Consider the following 23,297-nt stretch of genomic DNA (forward strand, 5'->3'; position numbering starts at 1 on the left):
AAGAAATGGGGGAGAGAAAGAGAGAGAGAAATGGGGAGAGAGAGGGAGAGAAAGAGAGAAAAAGATAAATGGAGAGAGATAAATGAAGAGGGAGAGAGAGAGAGAGATAAATGAACAGAGAGATAAATGAAGAGAGAGACAGACAGACAGATACTACTACCACTACTTACCAGTTCATATTACTCCTTTCCAAGTCTAGTGGTCCCTCCCTCTCTTCTTTATTTCCCATTATCAATTTTTCTCCTTCCTTCTTTTTTCATTCTCTCTGTGTTCTTGGCTAAAAGCTTGAATGCAAGGCTAATCCTTTTGCATCCAATTGCTGTCCTAAAAGCCTCAGAAATGGCAGCACTGTCGGAAGCAAAGGATTGTACCGTCATTAATCTATGTGAAAACAAGATGACTGGTTAATGGAGAATGCAACTTGAGGTCAGCACATAACATGAGAGTTTTAGAGTTGTATTTATAGACCAGCCTCTGAAGACCCATAACCTCGACAGGGCAAGAGGTTCTTATTCTCTCAACTGTGTATGGGTCCTGCTGTGCACTTAAGTTCCTGTAAAGATCATCTGCAGGAGTTTGTGTTCAGAGGCTGATTTTCTAATAGATTTAGCTGGTTAGAATGCCTCGGTGGAACGAACGTGTGGGCTGTAGCTGGGGGAAAAGAGAGGGTCATAAGGTTGGGTTAGGTCAGCGGAGAGAACAGTACACATACACTTAGATTTTCCTGTGTGTGCAATGTTTGTCCCATGCAGCAATAGTAGTTGCAAAGTTTGCAGGTACTTTTCCACTTTGTGCCCACGTACCTCGTGGGCAATTTCTTTCTTTTTGGGTGGACTGTGCTGTGAACTACTTACCCCATGTCATTGCAAGTTGTTATCAATTGAAAATGAGCAGGGGAAAAAAACTCAGGACAGTTCATGTGTTTTCATTTGCAGAAAATAGCGCTCACTCCTTCGAAAGAGCACGCAGTCTTTGCCAAAAAGGCCCATTCTTTTAAAAGTGGCTTAGCATAATCATAGACTCCTCCCAGTGTGTCCAACACATGTTTAACTGCAAAATAATTGATGTGCACTGCAGCACAATTTTTTTACAGTTAAATTGTGAATAAAGCAGTCGCTCCATGAAACACAGAACACTGTCACATTCAATGCTCGGCGGCAGCTGAAAAAACCTTGATGTGACAGTCTCTCAATTGTGCAGAAGAGCACCACTGATGTTATTGTTACTGAGCTTAGTCAAATCATTCAGCCATAATTTGACTAAGCTAAATAAGGCCAAGTTTTCTGAGACTTCCTCCTTCTTTCACCTAATTTTAGGCTTTTTCATGACATTTTTGTTTTGTATCTTAACTGGCCAACTAGCAGGCCCAGATAAAGTCTGGTACAATGATCAGCATCAGTGTATAAATTCAGATTAAGGACCCCCTGAGCAATTATTCTAGAAAGACAGGAAATCCTCCTTAGAAGGCTTGGAAGCAGCTGCGGGTAGGCTCCGTTTTCTAACTCCCCAACCCCCAACACACATACACAGTACAGGGATTGTTTGGGTGAAATTTAAACATCTGTCAAGCACACTGAACTCTAGTTATTGTAACACGATGAAAGTCATCAGGGCTGGTTAATAAAGCGTCACATCAGCCATAGTCTGTAAAATGTCACGGCCACAGTGACCCCAACCTGCGTTTTAAATGTTACGTGGTGATTCATTTTTAACCCTAAAGTTCAGATAGACCCCATTAAAGAAAACTGAACATCTCCAATACTTGGGCTTCTTCACCTGAGGAGGCCAGAATAATGAAGAGCATTGATGGGGTTGATATTGAGCTGATGGTGATGGTCACCAATGTTATTCCTGGATATTCAATTCTGGGCCATGTCCAAATATCTGGGTTTATACTGCTGGACATCTCTTATGCAATTAAATTTGATATTTAGCACTTAACCTTTTAAAGAAAACCATATAAAGATAGGACTGAGTTTTATGCAGTCCAGTTGGCTGCTTAACATAGGCAGTTAAGTGCTGACTCAGCCCCAGACCACCCCCCCCCCCCCCAAAAAAAAAATAAATTAAAAAAATTAGCCATCTTTCACCTTTTTTATTATTTATTTTAAAATTTATATCCCATGTTACAAATAAACAATCAAGACAAGTTTTAAATCATTACTCCCCAAAGACCCTATCTGTCCAGAGAGGCACAAGCAAAGCAGTAAAGAAATGCAGAAATTTACTCTTCCAAAAACAAAGCAATGGGTTTTCAATCATTTTAAAAACTGTTCTTCACTTTCACAACACTGTAAATAACTAGGAAGCCCATTCCATAGAACAGGAGCAGCCCCAGAAAACCTGCAATCCCGAGTCTTCACATCGTGGCACACGTTAACTGATGGATCACACAAAGACTTGACAGACTGGGCACAGACCCTTTCAACACATCAATCAAGCACCTGTGCATGATTGACAACCAATGTCATCTTTTCAATACAGGTGTAATACGTGCTGGTCGGACCTACCCCTGATATCAACCGAGCAATTTGCAGAGCCTGGACATGGGCAGATGAAATCCCCCAAATATAAAGAATTGCAAAAAATCAATTCTAGACAACACCAGGATTGTGAAAAATTGTCTGAAAATCAGTAGTGGCACTAACCAGTTAAATGCCACTAATATCAGTGGATAGCCTTCTGGCTGGTTACAACACATTCAGTGCTTGGCCATTACTGGTGAACTCTCAGAGTCTAGTCTAATTCAATAGATCAGGCTAATTGAAAGCTAATTCTCAGTGTAAATTTAGTGCCATGTAAAAGCCTTCACTCCCTTGTACATTTTATGCATTCAGCTGCCCATTAATGAAATAGGAGTTTGTTTCATTGATGTATAGAATGTACTCTGTGCTTTCAATGTGAAAGAACAGTTGTAGAAATCTGCAAAAATGAATTAAGAAAAAGAAACCCCAAAACAATCTTCGCACTGTTTCTCATAGCAAACTCAGATTAACTCTGATTCCTAAAATTATCTTAACAAGGCCACAATGTTAAAAAGAGCCCATTAGTACACGGTGTGACTAACTGAGCTCGTGTTCTTTTAGGGTTAAGACAATTTAAATATATTACCCCTTCACTTACATAGTAACATAGTAGATGACAGCAGAAAAAGACCTGCATGGTCCATCCAGTCTGCCCAAGACAAACTCATATGTGTATACCTTACCTTGAATTTGTACCTGTCCTTTTCAGGGCACAGACCATATAAGTCTGCCCAGCAGTATTTCCCGCCTCCCAACCACCAGTCCCGCCTCCCATCACCGGCTCTGGTACAGACCGTATAAGTCTGCCCTCCCCTATCCTAGCCTCCCAACCACCCACCCCTCTTCCCCCCACCTGCTCCGCCACCCAATTTCAGCTAAGCTTCTGAGGATCCATTCCTTCTGCACAGGATTCCTTTATGCATATCCCACGCATGTTTGAACTCCGTTACCGTTTTCATCTCCACCACCTCCCGCGAGAGGGCATTCCAAGCGTCCACCACTCTCTCTGTGAAAAAATACTTCCTGACATCTTTCCTGAGTCTGCCCCCCTTCAATCTCATTTCATGTCCTCTCGTTCTACCGCCTTCCCATCTCCGGAAAAGATTCGTTTGCGGATTAATACCTTTCAAATATTTGAACGTCTGTATCATATCACCCCTGTTCCTCCTTTCCTCCAGGGTGTACATGTTCAGGTCAGCAAGCCTCTCTTCATACGTCTTGGAACGCAAATCCCATACCATCCTCGTAGCTTTTCTTTGCACCGCTTCCATTTTTTTAACATCCTTCGCAAGATACGGCCTCCAAAACTGAACACAATACTCCAGGTGGGGCCTCACCAACGTCTTATACAGGGGCATTAAAACCTCCTTTCTTCTGCTGGTCACTCCTCTCTCTATACAGCCTAGCAATGTTCTATCTACGGCCACCGCCTTGTCACACTGTTTCGTCGCCTTCAGGTCCTCAGATACTATCACCCCAAGATCCCTCTCCCCGTCCGTGCCTATCAGACTCTCCCCGCCTAACACATACATCTCCCTTGGATTTCTACTCCTTAAGTGCATCACTTTGCATTTCTTCGCAATGAATTTTAATTGCCAAACGTTAGACCATTCTTCTAGCTTCTTCAGATCTTTTTTCATGTTTTCCACTCCCTCCGGGGTGTCCACTCTGTTGGAAATCTTGGTGTCATCCGCAAAAAGGCAAATTTACCTTGTAATCCTTCGGCAATGTCACTCACAAATATATTGAACAGAATCGGCCCCAGCACTGATCCCTGAGGCACTCCACTACTCACCTTTCCCTCCTCCGAGCGAACTCCATTCACCACCACCCTCTGGCGTCTGCCCGTCAACCAGTTCCTAATCCAGTTCACCACTTCGGGTCCTATCTTCAGGCCGCCTAGTTTATTTAAGAGCCTCCTGTGGGGAACCGTGTCAGAAGCCTTGCTGAAATCTAAGTAGATTACGTCCATAGCACGTCCTTGATTTAATTCTCCTGTCACCCAGTCAAAGAATTCAATGAGATTCGTTTGGCACGATTTCCCTTTGGTGAAACCATGTTGTCTTGGATCTTGCAACTTATTGGCTTCCAGGAAATTCACTATCCTTTCCTTCAGCATGGCTTCCATTACTTTTCCAATAACCGAAGTGAGGCTTACCGGCCTGTAGTTTCCAGCTTCTTCCCTATCACCACTTTTGTGAAGAGGGACCACCTCCTCCGTTCTCCAATCCCTCGGAACCTCTCCCTTCTCCAAGGATTTATTAAACAAGTCTTTAAGAGGACCCGCCAGAACCTCTCTGAGCTCCCTCAGTATTCTGGGGTGGATCCCGTCCGGTCCCATGGCTTTGTCCACCTTTAGCTTTCCAAGTTGTTGATACACACTCTCTTCTGTGAACGGTGCTCTATCCACCTCATTCTCAGGTGTACTTTTGCCAGTTCCTCTTGGTCCTTCCCCAGGGTTTTCTTCAGTGAAAACAGAACAAAAGTATCTATTTAGCAAATTGGCTTTTTCTTCATCATTTTCTACATAGCGTTTTGTTGTATCTTTTAGTCTCACAATTCCCTTTATAGTCTTTCTCCTTTCACTAATATACCTGAAGAAGTTTTTGTCGCCCCTCCCTACATTTCTAGCCATTTGTTCTTCCGCTTGCGCCTTCGCCAGACGTACCTCTCTCTTGGCTTCTTTCAGTTTCATCCATTAGTACACGGTGAGCCCATTAGTACACGGTGTGACTAACTGAGCTCGTGTTCTTTTAGGGTTAAGACGATTTAAATATATTACCCCTTCACTTATTTATTTGCATTGGCTTCCAGTAGATTACAGGGTACAATATAACATTTTGCTATTAGTATTCAAAGTGATAATGAATAAAATTTGCTCCTGTGATCACAGGCAGCTTGCTTTTGCACCAACCGTCACATTCTTTGAGGTCTTCATTTTCTATTGTACTTGATGTTCCATCATTTAAGAACATTTATCTCGATGAGTATAAGAATTCAATTTTTCACATTTCAGGACTGATGTTATGAAATTCCCTACCTCAAGAGATTAGGGACTTAAGACATTTGAATGAATTTAAAAAAGTTTTGAAGACTGTTTTGTTTCAGCGAGCATTTCATCTTATACTGTACCCTGTAATCTATCGGAAGCCAATGCAAATTTCTGCTTTGATTGTTGTTCTTAATACTTCTTTTATCTGGGCAAAGTATTTATATGAGTCTTGTTTGTACTCTGTTTTTATAGTATTTGAATTATAATTATGGATGTGTCTTGTACTTTGGCCTGAATAGTAGCTGTTGAACATAAGAACATAAGAGTAGCCATACTGGATCAGACCAATAGTCCATCTAGCCCAGTATCCTGTTTTCCAAACAGTGGCCAAGCCAGGTCACAAGTACCTGGCAGAAACCCAAATCATGGCAACCCTCCCTACTATAAATCCCATGACAAGCCTATGTCTGTCTCAATAGCAGACTATAGACTTTTCCTCCAGGAATTTGTCCAAACCATTTTTACGCTAACCGCTGTTCCCAAAGCAGAAAACAAAATTATTTATTTATTTATTGCATTTGTATCCCACATTTTCCCACCTATTTGCAGGCTCAATGTGACTTACAGAGTCTTGTAATGGTATTGTCATTCCAGGATATCAGATACAGTTAGTGATGTAACAAGATTAAGTAGGGAAAAGAAAAGAGTTAGGTGGGAGAGTTTAGAAGGTAGACATTCTTAACTGGGTTGGGTTGGCAAAGTGGTTTATTGAGGCTATGGATTTTCTTTGTAGGCCTTATTGAAGAGATAAGTCTTCAGAGATTTGCAAAAATTGGTTATTTCGTCAATTGTTTTCAAATCATTAGGTAGTGCGTTCCACAGTTGCGTACTCATGTAGGAGAAGGTGGTGGCATGTAGCAGCTTGTATTTTAGCACTTTACAGCTGGGGAAGTGCAGATTGAGGAATTTGCGGGCTGATCTTTTGGCGTTTCTGGGAGGCAGGTCCACGAGGTTTAGCATGTAAGTTGGGGCGTCTGCGTGGATGATTTTGTGTACAATCGTGCATATCTTGAACGCGATGCGTTCCTTGAGTGGGAGCCAGTGAAGTTTCTCTCTTAAGGGTTTTGCACTTTCATATTTAGTTTTTCCAAATATGAGTCTGGCGGCGGTATTCTGGGCTGTTTGGAGTTTTTTGATAGTCTGTTCTTTGCAGCCAGCGTATAGTGTGTTGCAGTAGTCCAAGTGACTTATTACCATTGACTGTACTAGGGTACGGAAGATGTATCTCGGGAAGTAATGTTTTACTCTTTTGAGTTTACACATGGAAAAGAACATCTTTTTCGTCGTATTCTTCATGTGAGTATCGAGTGTGAGGTTCGATCAATGTTAACTCCAAGAATTTTCAAGTTTTGTGAGACGGGAAGAGAACAATATGTATGGTTATGGTGGTGAAGTTGTTTGTGTTATGTTGTGAAGTGAGTACCAGACGTTGTGTTTTTTCTGCTTTACGTTTTTAGCTGGAATGCATCCGCCCAAGAGTGCATAATTTGGAGACTCTGGTTGATCTTGTTGGTGATTTCACTCAGGTCATTTTTAAAATGTTCACTTACCAGAGAAAGATGTGGATTAGAAATCTTTGAAATAATAAGAATACTCCTGGATGGAGAATCAAGCTGTTTCAGTTGAATGAAGTGAATGCGAAGCAAAGGTCTAAACATGCTGGACAAGAATCTACTAAGCAAACTCTGCAATAAAAGTTATTCAAAGACACAAGTAGGGAGAAGGATATAAGAACATTTCAGCGTGTTTTAATTAATACCCCTTGGGACATGATCAGGTTCATCATTGCAAAGCAAAAAACAGTTTGGCACCACCAAGAAATTGTCTCCATCAGGCCAATCCCCTCAACCTCAATAAAGAACTGCCGAGGAGGGTCATTGTCAGACCTAAGTTTACTTTAAATGAGTTATAGAGGTCTGTCACTAGCACTTTAGAAAATGTGGATTGTTCAACAATTTCAAGATGATGCTACCAACATAGCCTCTATGGGGGAGAGGCTGGCAGCTGAAGTAAAGCCAGATGATGCTTTGCAAGAACCACTAAAGATAAAATACTAGAGGTCACTGCATGCATATGGAAGAGGTTTGTGGTCTCATATGTGGACTTCAAAACAAACACAGCATATCAACCTGCTAAACAGCAGCCTACAGTGAAGGCAGCTGGTGGCAATATTTCATTGCGGAAATGCTTTGCAGCGGGGGGGGGGGGGGGGGGGGGACAGAGACTTGTAAAGACTGAGGGGAATAGGGATGGTGCAGCGCACAGAAGATTCTGGAGGGAAACTGACTTACTTTGCCAAACACCTGGGGACTGGGGAATAGATTCACTTTACAGGAAGATAATGATTCTAATCACAAAGCAAATGCAACATACAGTGGCTCAGCCAAATCCAAGAGGAAACTCTCTGGCAAGATCTGAAGAGTGTAGCCCACAGAGGAGCCCTAGCCAATGTGAAACAGCTTGAGCTATTCTGCAAGGGAGAAGGGCAGAAACTGCACCATCCCGGTGTGTGGACATGTGTTAAATGTCTCATGGCTGTTCCTGCCAGAAAGAGACTTCCACTAAGTGTTTAGTCAAAGTGTGAGGACTAATGCAATCAAGACTTTTTGGTTCCTTATTCTTAATTGTTTGAATATTTCAGTAATTCTTTTTTCACATCGAAAGCACAGAGCCTGTTTTCTAGATCAGTGAAACAACCTCCTATTTAATGCATTTTGAATTGTGTTTTTTAAGTCAGCAGAATGTAAAACTTTATAAAACTTTATAGCAGCTGGTGACCCACTGCTCCTGATGCAGCCATTTTATACTGGTGAAACATGGTCATGTTGGGCATTTTATGTTGAATATCTGGTAGCTTTTAATCTATTAGTAAAGACATTGCTTTTTTACAAGGTCTACCTCATTGTTTTATCTTCCGTATTGGATTTGGCGGACCGACTGCCTTGTTGTTTTTTTTGACAATTGCACATCAGCCACAGATGCCCACCCAATCTTAGCAGAGATTGGGTGGCAACACCGGTGGTTGGGAGGTGGGGCTAGTGGTTGGGAGGCGGGGCTAGTGCTGGGCAGACTTCTATGGTCTGTGCCCTGGTCAGGTATACATATAAGTAGCACATATGAGTTTATCTTTTTGGGCAGACTGGATGGACCGTACAGGTCTTTCTCTGCTGTCATCTACTATGTTACTATGTAGATGTATGCTGGAAACCTTTGTTTTCTTCAGACATGTGCACAGAAGCCCAAGTTCTGCACACATAAATTTGCAAATCATTAGCTTTCTGCATGGTTTGCTTTTCAGCTCGTGGTAGAAGTAGCACACTGGCTGTACCATGAGCCTATCTGCATGGACCCCAGAGTCAACATGTGAATTAGACATTCACTGCAGGAAGCAGACAAGATCTCAAGTAGTATCTTTCACTGTCTTGGAATTGATGCCAAATGACTCAGCTCCCCTCCTTTTTTGTACTGCCCCTTTGCTATGCTATCAGAATTGTAGTTTGACCCTCATTCCCCACTAACTGCATTTGTGCTCCCCCTCCTCTTTCCTCTTTAACAATTTTTAGGCTGTAAGGCACCCACATGCCCCTGTACGATGGGTGGGATAATAAATATTAGTAAACTTGGCAATGGTTAGTAATTGGCTGGGAACCTGGAGATCCAGGTTCAAATCTCTACAGCAGCTCCTTATGGCCTTAGACAAGTTACTTAGGGGGTGTTTTACAAAGGCTCATTAGCGTTTTTGGCATGCACTAAATGCTAGAGACATTCATATATTCCTATGGGTGTCTGTAGCATTTAGCGTCTGCTCATTTTTAGCACGTACTAAAAGGAGCCTTTACTCTTCCATTGCCTTGGGTCTGATGCTGGGAAGGTTTTGGCAGCAGTGCCAGTCTAGGTCATGTCCTTCTATGTTGGGCAGCAGCAACACAGTGATGCCTCGCACTGTACACATGAAATCACTAAGGGGCTCTTTTACTAAGGCACGCTCACATTTTCAGCGCACGCTAAAACTGGGCATGCGTTAAATGTTAGAGATGCCCATAGGAATGCATTGGTGTCTCTAACATTTAGTGCATGCCCAATTTTAGCGCATGCTAAACACGTGAGCAAGCCTTAGTAAAAAGGGGTCTAAAACAACCAAACTCCTAATACTATTTTACTACTGTATAAAATGTGATGAGTAAGATCTGGAGTCTTATTTCTGCTCACTCTTTCCAATAAATAATCCTATATAATAATTCTCACCACCAACGTTCTATGTGGGACTGCCTGTGTCTGTGGCTCCTGGAGTTGCTGAGCAAGGCTCCGTAGCCAAGATGACGTCACTGACAGCTGATTCCCAGGCAGGGGGAGGAGTAGGGAAACACGCAGAGCATGTTTCCCTACTCTTTCCCCTGCCTGGGAATCAGCTGTCAGTGCGCCGCTCCCTGCCACTTCAGAGCAAGTGGCAGGGAGCGGCGCATCAAAAAAGTACAAGCGTGGCACCACAGAACCCCCCCCCCCTCGGCACATCACCCAAGCGCCCCCCCAAGCACATCAAACACCCCCTCCCCCCACCCGAAGCACATCAACACCCCCCCCTCCGGCACATCAACCCCTTCGCCACCCGCAGCTGCCACTGGTAATGCTATCCAGCCGATGCTGCTTCTGTTGAGCATCAGCGGCCGCTACAAAAGAAAAAAAAACATAAATATTTTTAAACCAGCCCAAATCATTCGCCAATTGCCCGAGACTTAAAACGCAGTCTCTGCAGCCGCTCCTCCTCTCGCTTCCACGTCACTGCCCTTGGAGTAAGACCCTGGAGGAGCACAGCGACATGACAGGCGAGAGGAGGAGCAGCTGCAGAGACTGTGTTTTAAGACTCGGGCACTTGCGGATGATTTGGGCTGGGTTTAAAAACATTTATCGCTTTTTATCTTTTTGTAGCGGCCGCTGCTGCTCAACAGGAAAAGCAGCAGCTGCGGGTGGCGAGGGGATTTGATGCGCCGGGGGGAGGGTCGCTGGACATGGGTGACTGCGGGGGGGGGGCAGGGGAGAGGAAGATGGGGAGGGGTCCTGAGACCAGAGAGGCGGGGGCTCACACTCACTCACTCACTGTCTCTCACATACACTCTCTCTCTGACACACTCCCTGTCTATCACACTCTATCTCTCTGTCACACACACACAGTCTCACACACACAGACACTCTGTCTCTCACACACTCTCTCTCTCACACAAACACACACACACACTGTCTCTGTCTCTCTCATTCTCTCTCTGACACACACACTCCATCTCTCACACACACACTCTCTCTCTCTCTCTCTCTCTCTCTCTCAAACATACACACTCCAAGGAAAACCTTGCTAGTGCCCGTTTCATTTGTGTCAGAAACGGGCCTTTTTTACTAGTAAGTAATAATATATGCACAGGAAAAAAAATCTGTTGTGTCCTTTCATTGACGAGAGAAGGGGGAAAGAATTCTTCCTCAATAGCTAAGATTAAGTACACACTGAGTTAAACAGGTGACCATTTTATCAGCACACAGAGACTCAGCCTGACCTTGATGTTTTTCTCTTACAGAGGCTAACTTGTCTTCACATTCTCCACATCCACTTTGCATTCATGGGCAGAAGGTGGAGGCCATAGAGAATCATGCAGAAGAACCACAGCTGCCTTCCGCAGGCCACTTACTTGCCTGCAGACAGCTACGGATGACCTGCCATAGACTATACCCAGACTCTGTTACCTCCACAGAGAGGAGGAAAATGTGAAAGACTAAAGAGTTGGAAAGTTCTCAGAAGCCAGCGAGACTTTATGAGAGTAACACTGTGAACTACACTGAAAGCATTAAGTAGCTAACGTTTTGGAGCTGGAAGAAATACTGTACGTCAGTGTTTTCAAAGAAAAATGTGAACATCACCAATATCTAAAGTATAAATTGAGTTAAAAACAAATATATATTTATTTCAAGAAACAAGAGATTTGTGATTGAATTATTACTGAAAAGGTCAAAAAAGGATTTAAGTAGTGAACTCTCCATACCATTGACATTTTTCCTTATCTGCGTGAGATGGAACTCTCTCACATCATATGACACCTAGCCCAGGCGGGATATCTGGAGATTAAACCGCCTTTTACCTGGAGATTAAACCATCTGTGCTCCTGAGGCTGAACGTAGGAAGCAGTGGAAGAATCTTTGAAGACTTGAAGCAATGTGCTCTTCGAACATGGATGAGGGTCTCAATAATACAGTTGTGCCATGCTGGAGGCCAGTTTTATACAATGTTTTGATTGGGTTGATCCTTGGATTCCTCATCATCATCACTATTTGTGGCAATGTGATAGTCTGCTTAGCTGTTGGCTTTGACCGCAGGCTCCGGAGCCTGACCAACTGTTTCATTGTCTCTTTGGCCATTACGGATCTGCTGTTAGGCCTCCTCGTGCTTCCTTTCATCAGCCATAAATTTACTTTATGAAGAATGGCCTTTTGGCATCACCTTCTGCAACATCTATACCAGTCTTGATGTCATGCTCTGCACAGCCTCCATTCTCAATCTCTTCATGATTAGCTTGGATCGTTACTATGGAGTTACAGCTCCCTTGCGTTATTCAATGTTGGTCACCCCTTGTCGAGTTGCCATAGCAATGGGCATTATATGGGTAGTCTCTCTCATGGTGTCCTTTCTTCCCATTCACCTGGGATGGAACACAAAAGACATGACTGTGCAAAATCAGGGTGAAGACGATAAAAGGAAAGAATGCAAGTTTGAGCTGAATAAAGAGTATGTTCTGGTGGATGGATTGCTTACCTTTTACTTCCCTTTAATCATTATGTGTATTATGTATTATAGGATATTTAAAATAGCTCGGGAGCAGGCCAAACGTATAAATCATGCAAATTGCTCCAATGCTGTAAGCCCATCGCTTCCCACTGTCAAAGAGCATAAGGCCACAGTAACCCTGGCAGCAGTAATGGGAGCCTTCATTATCTGCTGGTTTCCCTATTTCACTGTGTTTACATATAAAGGAGTGACTGACATAGAAGTGGATGAAACAGCTTTCTTGATTGTGTTGTGGTTAGGATATGCCAACTCAGCCTTGAACCCTATATTGTATGCGGCTCTGAACCGGGACTTCCGGACAGCATACCAGCGCTTGCTACACTGTCGGAGGGTTGGGCCAATCAGCCAAGAGCTTCCTTTGACCCCTGTTCATACCCGGCGTTCAGCAGACAGGACACATCAGGAAACGCAAAACCCACATGAGGGAAAACCACTGACATCTGAAATTAGGAATGGGAATGAGAAGCCCTACATAGGAGCAGCCATAAAAAGGTAATGGATAATGTGGAGATTATTACCATTCACAAACTGTCCTTGCTTTTGATGAGAGGAGAAGATTTAGGTCAGTTTAAAAGGATCTCCATGTGTAAATAATGGTATTTGTGTAGACTGCATATATGTGAAAAAGACAATTTCACAAAGCTGCTGTTTATATGTGGAGACCCCAGAATGCAGAGGTTTCAAAGGCATGGCAAAGGTATGGTTTGGGAGGGCTGAAAATGTATATAAAGTACCCAGTGTACCTGAATGTAACTCACCTTGAGCTACTACTGGAAAAAGGTGTTTTCCACATTTTAGAATGAAGGACATATGTATAGTCAAAAAATGCCACTGTTGGGTTCTCTACCTGCTTGCAGGATAAGCAGATTTCCTCAAAAGAGCTTGTTTCCGCAGGAGTTTACACAAGGGATTAAGGGGGAAATTATCAACGTGGGCTACTGTTAAGTCAGGTTATTTCATCACAGGGTCCCATTTTATGCAATGAAACTTTGTGCTAAAATAACCTGATCTGTAGTAAAATAACCTGACTTAACAGCAGTCCATGTTAGTAACTTCCCCCTAATTCTCTTTACTCCCCCGTTTCACTAATTGGCAGTATTTATACGTTTATGTTTGTAAAATGGTCCCACCCTACATAAAGCTGCTGCTTCCCCCGTAAAAGCCAACAAATGCTAGTGCAGTCCTGCACATCCTTTTCCGTATTTTACAATAGATTCACATTTGGCAGAGCCTTTTGTAAAATTCAGGGGGACTGAGCACATCACCACCTGGATGTCTTAACAACCTAATATGTGTTCCAGTATATTCTAGAAGCTCAGGCTTCTATACTTGAAGCTTCACTCTGGCTTTTCCTATTTAAAAAAATGTTTTCTTACTTTTTATATTAATGGTGTAATAATAGCACAATTAAATCACTTGTTCTATTTGTAGTACACATGATTTTTCAGGAACAAGCAACAAGCCCTCCCTCAATTCCCATTATAACTCAGAACAGCCACAATACCTGAAGAGTGGAGGGTGGCCAATGTAACACCAATTTTTAAAATAGCCCCAAGGTGATCCAGTGAACCTGTACTAAAAAACAAAATTACTGACCATGTGGATAAACACGGCTTAATAGGAATGAGTCACCATGGGTTTAGCAAAGGCAAATCTTACTCTACCAATTTATTAGATTTTCTTGAAGATTTAAATAAATGAGTAGATATGGTGAGTCGGTTGATGTACTGTGTTTGGATTTTCAGAAGGTCTTTGACAAAGTCCTTTTACGGATTACAAACTGGCTAAAAGTTCAGAGAAGGGCGACAAAAATGATACAAGGGATAAATCACCTTCCCTAAGAAGAATAGGCAGCAGGTTAGAGATCTTTAGCCTGGGGAAGAAATTACTGAGAGGGTGTATGAGAGAAGTTTATAAAATCATGAGTGGGATGGAACAGTTAAATAAAGAAACAATTGTTCGGCCCTTTAAACAACACAAAACAAGAGGTTATCCATGAAACTAATGAGCAGCAGAATGAAAACAAATCATTAGAAGTGTTTTTCACATAGCCCATCATTAACCTGAGGAATCTGTTGCCAGAGGATGTGGTTAAGTTTGCTAACATTTTAGAATTTAAAAGAGGTGTGGACAAGTTCCTGGAGGAAAAGTACATAAAAATTAGTAGATGGGTAGACTTGGGAGAGCCATTGCACATCCCTGGAAATCAGCTATGAGAAATAGATCTAATTTGGGGAATCTGCTCTGTACTTATGATCCAGACTGGCAGGGCTGGCCCAACCATTAGACTGGACTAGGCAGCTGTCTAGGGGATAACCACATAAACTTTAAAAAAAAAAAAACCCAAAAACATGGAGTACTCCTACCAGCAAAGAGGGTGGGCAGTTTTCAAATAATCTATTTACCCACATTATTCTGGGATGGGTGTTGGGGTGCTTATAATTGTTGGAAGAGGGGCAAAGGGTTACAAGTTAATGGAGGGTGCAAGGCGGGCCACTGTCACTGTCAGAGACATGATACTGGGCTTGATGGACCTTGTGCTGACTTCAGTATGGCTTTCTTATGTTCTTGATTCAATTTCCATCACAACCCATTCCAGTACTGAGGACCCTTACATCAGCTGGGGGGGTGGGGGATGAGGGATAAATCTAAGTTGGTAGAAAGTGATTATAGCCAGATGGCCATTTATTGGGGGGTCGAACCCAAAATGGGGGACTTACATTTTCTCTCCATTTCCCCCCATCCTCCACCATGAACCAGCATCTTTCCCTCCTCTCCTCTCCCTCACTGGTGATCCCGCATCTCTAATCCCCATCCCTGATGTACATTTTGTAAACTTCATTTTGGAGGTTGCTGGCAAATGAGCAGCAGTTCATATACGCTGTTCACACTGGCCCAGAACCTTCCTTGTAATATGGTCCTCATCTATATGAAACAGGAAGTTGTGTCAGAGGGAAGGGCCGGTGTGAGCATGATGCGTGATTCCTGCTGGGGACTCTCCAGTTGGCTGGGGCTTGCAGATCTCCACCAGGCACAGCAAGGGTGTGGTACTGCTGTATGGGCTTGGAGCCCAAAGTGGGTGGTCCCTGTTCACCTGTGGCTATGCCACTGGGTAGAAAGGCAGAAAATTAATGGATGAAACTGAAAGTATGAGGACCAATGTCAAGGATGGACATAGGGCAGGAAATGGATCCAAAGAGATTAGGTAGCAACCACCACTAATTGGGAAGCCAGGGCTGGGCAAGACTTCTTAGGTCTGTGCCCTGATTGTGGCTGAATAGATTTGGATGAGCTGCAGTGGAGCTTTACAACGAGCTTCGACAACTTCAGAAATTTAGAACAAGGACAGTACCAGGTCAGACTTCTATGGTTTATAGCCCTGAAAATGGCAAAGACAAAACAAGATCAGGTATCCATTTGAAGTATCACACCAAACTCATTACATATGGTATCTGATTGGGCAGACTGGAATGGATCATACAGATCTTTATCCTGCCGTCATCGACTATGTTATGTTACTTACGGGCTTATTTTCAAAAGTGATTGCTGGCAATCTTTCAACAATAAATTGGGAGATGGCCGGCGATCTCTCAAAAAGTGGGCGAAATCGGTATAATCGAAAGCTGCTTTTTTGACACCATCGCCGCTTTCCCATTGCGAGCTGTCGAAAGTCAAGGGGGGCGTGTCGGCGGCATAGCAAAGGCGGGACATGGGCGAGCATGGGCGTGGCTACCAGATGGGCTGGCTTTCGCGGATTAAAGGAAAAAAAAAGCGGCGTTAATGAAGTATTTCGCCAGGTTTACTTGGTCCTTTTATTTCACGACCAAGTCTCAAAAAGGTGCCCCAACTGACCAGATGACCACCAGAGGGAATGGGAGATGACCTCCCCGTACTCCCCCAGTGGTCACCAACGGAGCCCAATACCCTACACCCACCATAATGCAATGCTGATGTGACCCTGCAGTGCACCCAAGAGCCACATCTGACCCAGGGAAAGGCTGTGAGAGGATCCAAACACATTCTGCTGTCATGGATGTGGGTACGGAATTTGAGGGGTGGCATGAGGCTGGGAAATAAGGTTTTTGCAAGTGGGTTTTTTTTGGTGGGAGGGGGTTAGTGACCACTGGGGGAGTCAGGGGAGGTGATTCCCGATTCCCTCCGGTGGTCATCCTGGTCAGTTGGGGCACTTTTTTGGGACCTGTTCGTGAGAAAAAAGGGTCCAAAAAAGTGTCCTAAATCTCGCTAAAAAACGCCTTTCTTTTTTCCATTATCGGCCGAGCGCGCCCATCTCTGCTCGGCCGATAACCACGCCCCAGTCCCGCCTTCACCACGCCTCCGACACGCCCACGTCAACTTTATTCATTCCCGCGATGGAGTGCAGTTGAAGACGACCAAAATCGGCTTTCGATTATACCGATTTGGCCACCCACGGGACGCCCATCTCCCGAACATGGCGTTTTTCTCCTTTTGAAAATAAGCAGGATATGCTACCAATAATCGCTCGATCACAGTTTAAATTATATACATTAATTGTCGGTCTTTACAGAGAAACGTACCCCCTTATTAGGTAACAGTTGTTTACAATGATGTAAATGAGATTTTGTTTGTGTTGTTGTTTGTTTAGTGCAGCTGGTTCTATGGGGAAATTCCAAGTTCTGCTCTTCACCCACCGTTAGGCGAAGAGGGAGGGGCTTCTGTGGATGCAGAATATATGTTTACATTTAACACTGTGACAGGGGTCAGGAGTCAACACTTTTTGTGTTAGACTCCCAGGTTACATCATTTAGCAGATACAGTTTTTGCAGTGTAATCAGCAATTGCAACGTTTTCTTTGTTTAGCCCCCTTGTTGTATAGGTGAGCTAGGCAACTGCCTAGTCACTGACCGGGATGGTGGGAGATGGGAAACAAAGAATTTATTTGGTGGGGCCAGGGCCAGCCTTAAGGCTGGAGGGCTGGGCAAGCAAGGCATCAGACTTCCACTCGCACAAAAATCCAGACCACACCATGAAGTAACTTAAAAAACTACTGCAACTTTACTGCAACTCTCAAGCGATGAAGCACAGACAGAAAAGTTAATTCAAACATTGGCTATCCTTCTCTCCTACTCACACCTTCTTACTCAGGGTAGGCTGATGATATTCTGATTGTTATTAGCACAGTTCAGTAAGATGTCACCCTTGAACAGGCAGATGGCCACACGCATTAACAGATATCTTTACTGTTTTAACTTGGTACAGTGAAAGATATTACCCCTGTTCTCTTAAACTTCCATCCACTCTGCCATAGATGGAAGTGGTGTATGGACTGCCTGGCTGGTAAGGCTGAGCATCCCGAGAATCTGCTTTCTCCTTCCCAAATTAGTTTGCCATACAGGAATGACCTAGTGGTTAGGGTGGTGGACTTTGGTCCTGAGGAACTGAGTTCAATTCCCACTTCAGGCACAGGCAGCTCCTTGTGACTCTGGCAAGTCACTTACCTCCATTGCCTGCCACATTGAGCCTGCCATGAGTGGGAATGCGCGGGGTTACAAATGTAACAAAACAAAAAAAAAAATTAAAGAAACAGCAGAATGGGTCTCCTGATTTCTTACTTCTTCTTACAGGCATGACTTTATCCACCTTTCAGCTCTAATCTACCTTTCAGCTCTGAGGCAGATAAGCTTCACTCAAAGTTTCCACCTGATAGCACCGACTTTCTCTGTATGCCTTTGTGCAAATAAACGGGTGATATTATTGTAATCACCCACTGACGTGAGGGTTCTCTGGAGGGCATTATGAGGACTGGGCTTAGAAAGTTTCTAGTTGGTAGTCTCCTGCTACTGAGTTCATGTTGGGCCCAGGAAGCATGAACCCACTTGCTGTGCTGTAATGCAGAGTCAGTACCTCTTCATGGGTGCTGAGCTGGAGTTTCCTGTTTTTCCAAAGGCAATTTCAACTCAATGCAGGAGACTTGGCCAGTTTTGCAAACACTGGCTTCTGTCCAGGGCTAGTTAACTATTAGGCAGTCATCAACGGTGGGGGATGGGGGGGTTGGTAAAGAGAAAAATTATTGTTGGGAAAAGAGAAACTTATGAAGGACTCTGAATCCACAAGGGAAGGGTTAACAACATACATAGTAGATGACAGCAGATAAAGACCGGTACGGTCGATCCAGTTTGCCCAACAAGATAAACTCATTGTATGAGCTACCTTATATGTTTACCTGACCTTGATTTGTCCTTGTCATTTTCAAGGCACAGACCATAGAAGTCTGCCACCCAATCTCCGCTAAGCTTGTGTGGATCCATTCCTTCTGAACAGGATTCCTTTGTGTTTATCCCATGCATTTTTGAATTCCATTACTGTTTTCATCTCCACCACCTCCTGTGGGAGGGCATTCCATGTATCCATCACCCTATCTGTGAAAAAGTACTTTCTGACATTACATAAGTACATACATAAGTACATAAGTATTGCCATACTGGGAAAGACCAAAGGTCCATCAAGCCCAGCATCCTGTTTCCATCAGTAGCCAATCCAGGTCACAAGTACCTGGCAAGATCCCAAAAATGTACAAAACATTTTATACTGCTTATCCCTGAAATAGTGGATTCTCCCCAAGTCCATTTAATAATGGTCTATGGACTTTTCCTTTAGGAAGCCGTCCAAACTGTTTAGAACTCCGCTAAGTTAACCACCTTTACCACATTCTCTGGCAACGAATTCCAGAGTTAAATTACATGTTGAGTGAAGAAACATTTTCTCCAATTTGTTTTAAATTTACTACATTGTAGCTTCATCGCATGCCCCCTAGTCCTAGTATTTTTGGAAAGCGTAAACAGACGCTTCACATCTACCTGTTCACTCACTATTTTATAGACCTCTACCATATCTCCCCTCAGCTGCCTTTTCTCCAAGCTGAAGAGCCCTAGCCGCTGTTGAGTCTGCCCCCCTTCAGCCTGAATTCATGTCCTCTAGTTCTACCGCTTTCCTGTCTCCAGAAACGGTTTGTTTGCAGATTAATACCGTTCAAATATTTGAACATCTGTATCATGTCACCCCTGTTTGCCTCCTAACTATTTATTTCTGGTTTGGTTGCTTATGTTTTGGAAGTAAGGGGTTCTGTGTTCCATACTTGGTCTGATGTTAAAGTCTATGAGGTGGATAGTCAGGCACAGGAGTTAGACCAGTTAACTCCCGCGGTCGGCGCTGAGCCTGTTCATTCAATGCTGGGCCATTTCCAGTGACTGCATTGAATATCCAGCTTATTTATGGCTGGTTTAAAGATAACCAGCGATTCTCTTTAAACTGGCCAAAGATATCCCATGTTTTCATGCGGCCAAATATGGCCACTAAACTGGCTTTAAAAATCGCCGGAGAGCCGGTTATATTGAGTGATATAACCAGCTATATGCTAGCTACTAAATGGGGATATTCAGCAGGGGATAGCTGATTATCACCTGCTGAATATCAGCGGATAGCCAGTTAAGTGCTATTTAACTAGTCAGCAGCCATTCTGACTGGTTAAATAATGCTGAATATCGAGGGGTTTATCTTGAACCCCCCCCCCCCACACACACACACACACACACACACACATTTTACAAAGCCACACATGTGGCTGAAGGTGCGGTAATGCCGATCATTCAAAAGTGAATGGACTGTATTGGCATTCCCTTGCAGCTTTGTAATGGGGGGGAGGGGAGTTCAGTAGCATTAAAATAAAAGGCTTGGTGCTGAAGGAAACAATTTTTCTTATTGGGCGCACACACCCACCCCACTTCCTACTCTTGCAAACAGAATGCTAGGAATTATTAGGAAAAAGATAGAAAATATTATAATGCCTCTGTATCGCTCCCTGGTACGACCTCACCTTCAGTATTGCCTTCAATTCTGGTTGCTGTATCTCAAAAAAGATATAGAGGTAGATTCAGTAAATGACACCCAAATTTGTATGCTGAAAAAGCCAGCAAGGAGCACTACTCTATAGAGGATGAGCGCAGATCTTGCACCTGACTTAATAAGATGTGGCACATATCCAAAATGTTGACATTTAATGCCAATAATTGATTGCTCAGTTGATACAAATCGAGGCTTAATCTTATAGAAATCACTGTTTCACAAGCTACAGCTGAATAATCAGTATCAAATTATCACCTAGGCTTGTATATCAAACCTTCCAAAAATAAGATTCTTAAATAATTTTATGTTATTTTTATTAGGATCTCAGTACAGTCGGAATTTGTTATTTTCATTTACCATCTGTGTATATCTCGCAAATCGTCACTGGTCCAAAATATTACTATTTTTCATTGTGTGAAGACTCCAAAACATATTCATATATCAAAGTGTTTCAAAGTTTAAACTTATGAAAGAAATAGTCTTTTAGCTTGCAGTGTTGGCTTTGGGGGTTCAAATAATCTGACACGAGTCATGTTTCACCGACTGGCTGTATCAAGGATCAACCCCCCTGAGTGATTAAAAAAAACAGTCTTAGTTTCAAGTCAGCACTGATTGTATCTTATTCATTAGTAAAAAAATATATATATGCCATTCTCACCAATGATTTTGCCAAACCACACATGTCGATCGTGCTCTCAAATGTCGTCATGATGGCGGTGGGCCACTGGCATGTTTCAAAGTCCAATTATAAAGAACAGCTGATACAGAAATCCACCAATCAGAATCAAGGGATTCAAAGTAGCATGAGCCACTCCAATTCTGCATTTAATCCTTTCGGAGCTACTGGTTGCAAAGTGTAAATCCAGAATTGCTCTCGATAGTTCAATAAACGTTCTAAATAACCACCCTCCCACCTTTCTTGGATAACTTCTATTACTCACCATCGTATTTCTTGCCAATGATGGTGACAGTCACGCCAATGTGCTGCTAAAGGTGCTTATAGATTCTCAGTGATTATACGAGACTTGTGCTCGTTTAATCTCACTCTAACTGGACAGCTACTATGGCCAACGTATATTTATTTATTTGTTGCATTTGTATCCCACATTTTCCCACCTATTTGCACAGACATTCAATCCCGCAGACAACATTCATACTGTTGCAAGACGTATTATTTCTAGATTTAAATGACCTTCCTATTGCTGGATCTTTCCAAATTGGTCCCGTTATACCTCCTGTGTTTCTGTATACTCAGAAACTGGCCTGGCCTTGAATTTCTGAGGAAAATGCTGATCACCAGTAACTGAATAGGGGACCCTGTGTTTTTTCTGCAGTTCCCACGGCGATAAAACTCATTAAACATGACTTTGGGCTGTTTAACTCTTTAATTCTTTTTCCAGCTGATATTATCAAATAGTTAATACCATTAATGACAAAACTTAGGCTCTGTGGAGTGATTTCAACTCTGTGTCAAGAGGGTTCTAGCATTAGAGTGTGCTGAGATGGGATATTCTGCTTGAACAACCCCAAAAGGGAGAAGACCGGGCGATGGCTTTTTATTACCACCCTGACATGCTGCCTTTGCAATATTGTGCTCAAAGGCTTGAATGGCTGCACTTCCCTAATGTTTCTGTAGATCTGCGTTGTATGCTATCCTTTAGAAATGCAAATTTGGTGTACAATTGTGTGATTTATACTGTCATTGCTAAAACAGCAAAATTATTTTTGAAATGTGCACAGCTCTGACAAAGCAATAAACAGGCTTTGGGTTGTGATTGAGGAAGGTTATTATCAGCATGGAAGGGGCAGTTTCTCCATGTGCTATTCCAGGAGCCAAACAGGGAGTGACAACAATTAAAGCCTGCAAACAGCAGCAGAATCTACAAATCTGTCCAGATGAAAAGAGAATAAATGGTCTACAATTTGAGAAAGTAATGACACCTTGTACATGATCAGACTGGAAAAAGGCAGACTTTAATCTCACAATCTACCTCCATGACGCTAACAGCTAATCTCACAAAGGGCCTGCTTTCCACATGCAACTTCCTCGCTATTGCCTGAGCCAACAGGGAGCCTTCCAAAATTGCACCTGGAAGCCTGTTTGGATCCTGAAGTGAATTTGCAATCACTGGAGAAAAGCATTTTTCTCCTGTTGGGAAGCAATCTGTCTTCTATTGCAGAGAAGTGGTTGGACAAATCCAGGCAGAAATTTATTGTGAAATGGATGCAGAATCTGTGAACTTGTGAAATCTGCAGTAATGTTACACTAACTCAGTGTAGAGGAGAAGATAAAGAGGATGTTTCAGGCAAGATGGTGAAATGCACTGTTAAGAACTAGTCAGATACAAAAGTAAATGCATGGAGGAAAGAGGAACCCAAACTATAGATACATGATGCAAGGTTTCACATTAGGAATCACAGACCAGGGTCTATGTGTCATTGAAATCCTCTGTTCGGTGTGCAGCGGCAGCTAAGAGAACAAATATATCATTAGCACTTATTAGGAAAAGAATGAAAAATGAGTGAAGAAATATTTTCTCTAGTTTGCTTTGATTGGAGAGCCGGCTGGGGCTGCTGGGTAGAGTAGGAAGACGGTAGAAATCTATGTCTTACAGAGTACATAAGTATTGCCATACTGGGACAGACTAAAGGTCCAAGCCCAGCATTCTGTTTCCACCAGTGGCAAATCTAGGTTGCAAGTACCTGGCAAGATCCAAAAAAAAGTACAATACATTTTATGCTGCTTATCCTAGAAACATTCAATACTACAATCAGTAGAGAGGATCTCCGAAGTATATATATGGTGTCTTAATGTGCCATGAAATACTCTTAGCTGTTCAAGGGAGAGTCTCATACAGTCACCATAATAGTCTTTAACACCAATCGTTGTACATTCTTTTTTATTGGTGACAAATTTAATCATTGACAGCCTCCCTCCTACCTAGGCTTCAATGTTTATATATATATTTTTTGTTTTTATATGTTTTTCTTGAAGTATGGTTAATCGATATTA

At 42.9% G+C, this 23,297-nt stretch overlaps 1 protein-coding gene across 1 annotated transcript in view; it reads left to right on the forward strand.

The window, feature by feature from the left end:
• Positions 1–23,297, forward strand: part of HRH2 (histamine receptor H2) — a 64,136-nt gene that overhangs the window by 33,805 nt on the left and 7,034 nt on the right. Inside the window, 2 exon segments of the mRNA XM_030212516.1 lie at positions 11,142–12,009; positions 12,011–12,895. Of these exon segments, the coding sequence (XP_030068376.1) occupies positions 11,774–12,009; positions 12,011–12,895 (1,121 nt within the window). The 5' untranslated portion in view covers positions 11,142–11,773.

This window comes from Microcaecilia unicolor, chromosome 8, assembly GCF_901765095.1.
Source record: "Microcaecilia unicolor chromosome 8, aMicUni1.1, whole genome shotgun sequence".
NCBI classification, from domain to species: domain Eukaryota; kingdom Metazoa; phylum Chordata; class Amphibia; order Gymnophiona; family Siphonopidae; genus Microcaecilia; species Microcaecilia unicolor.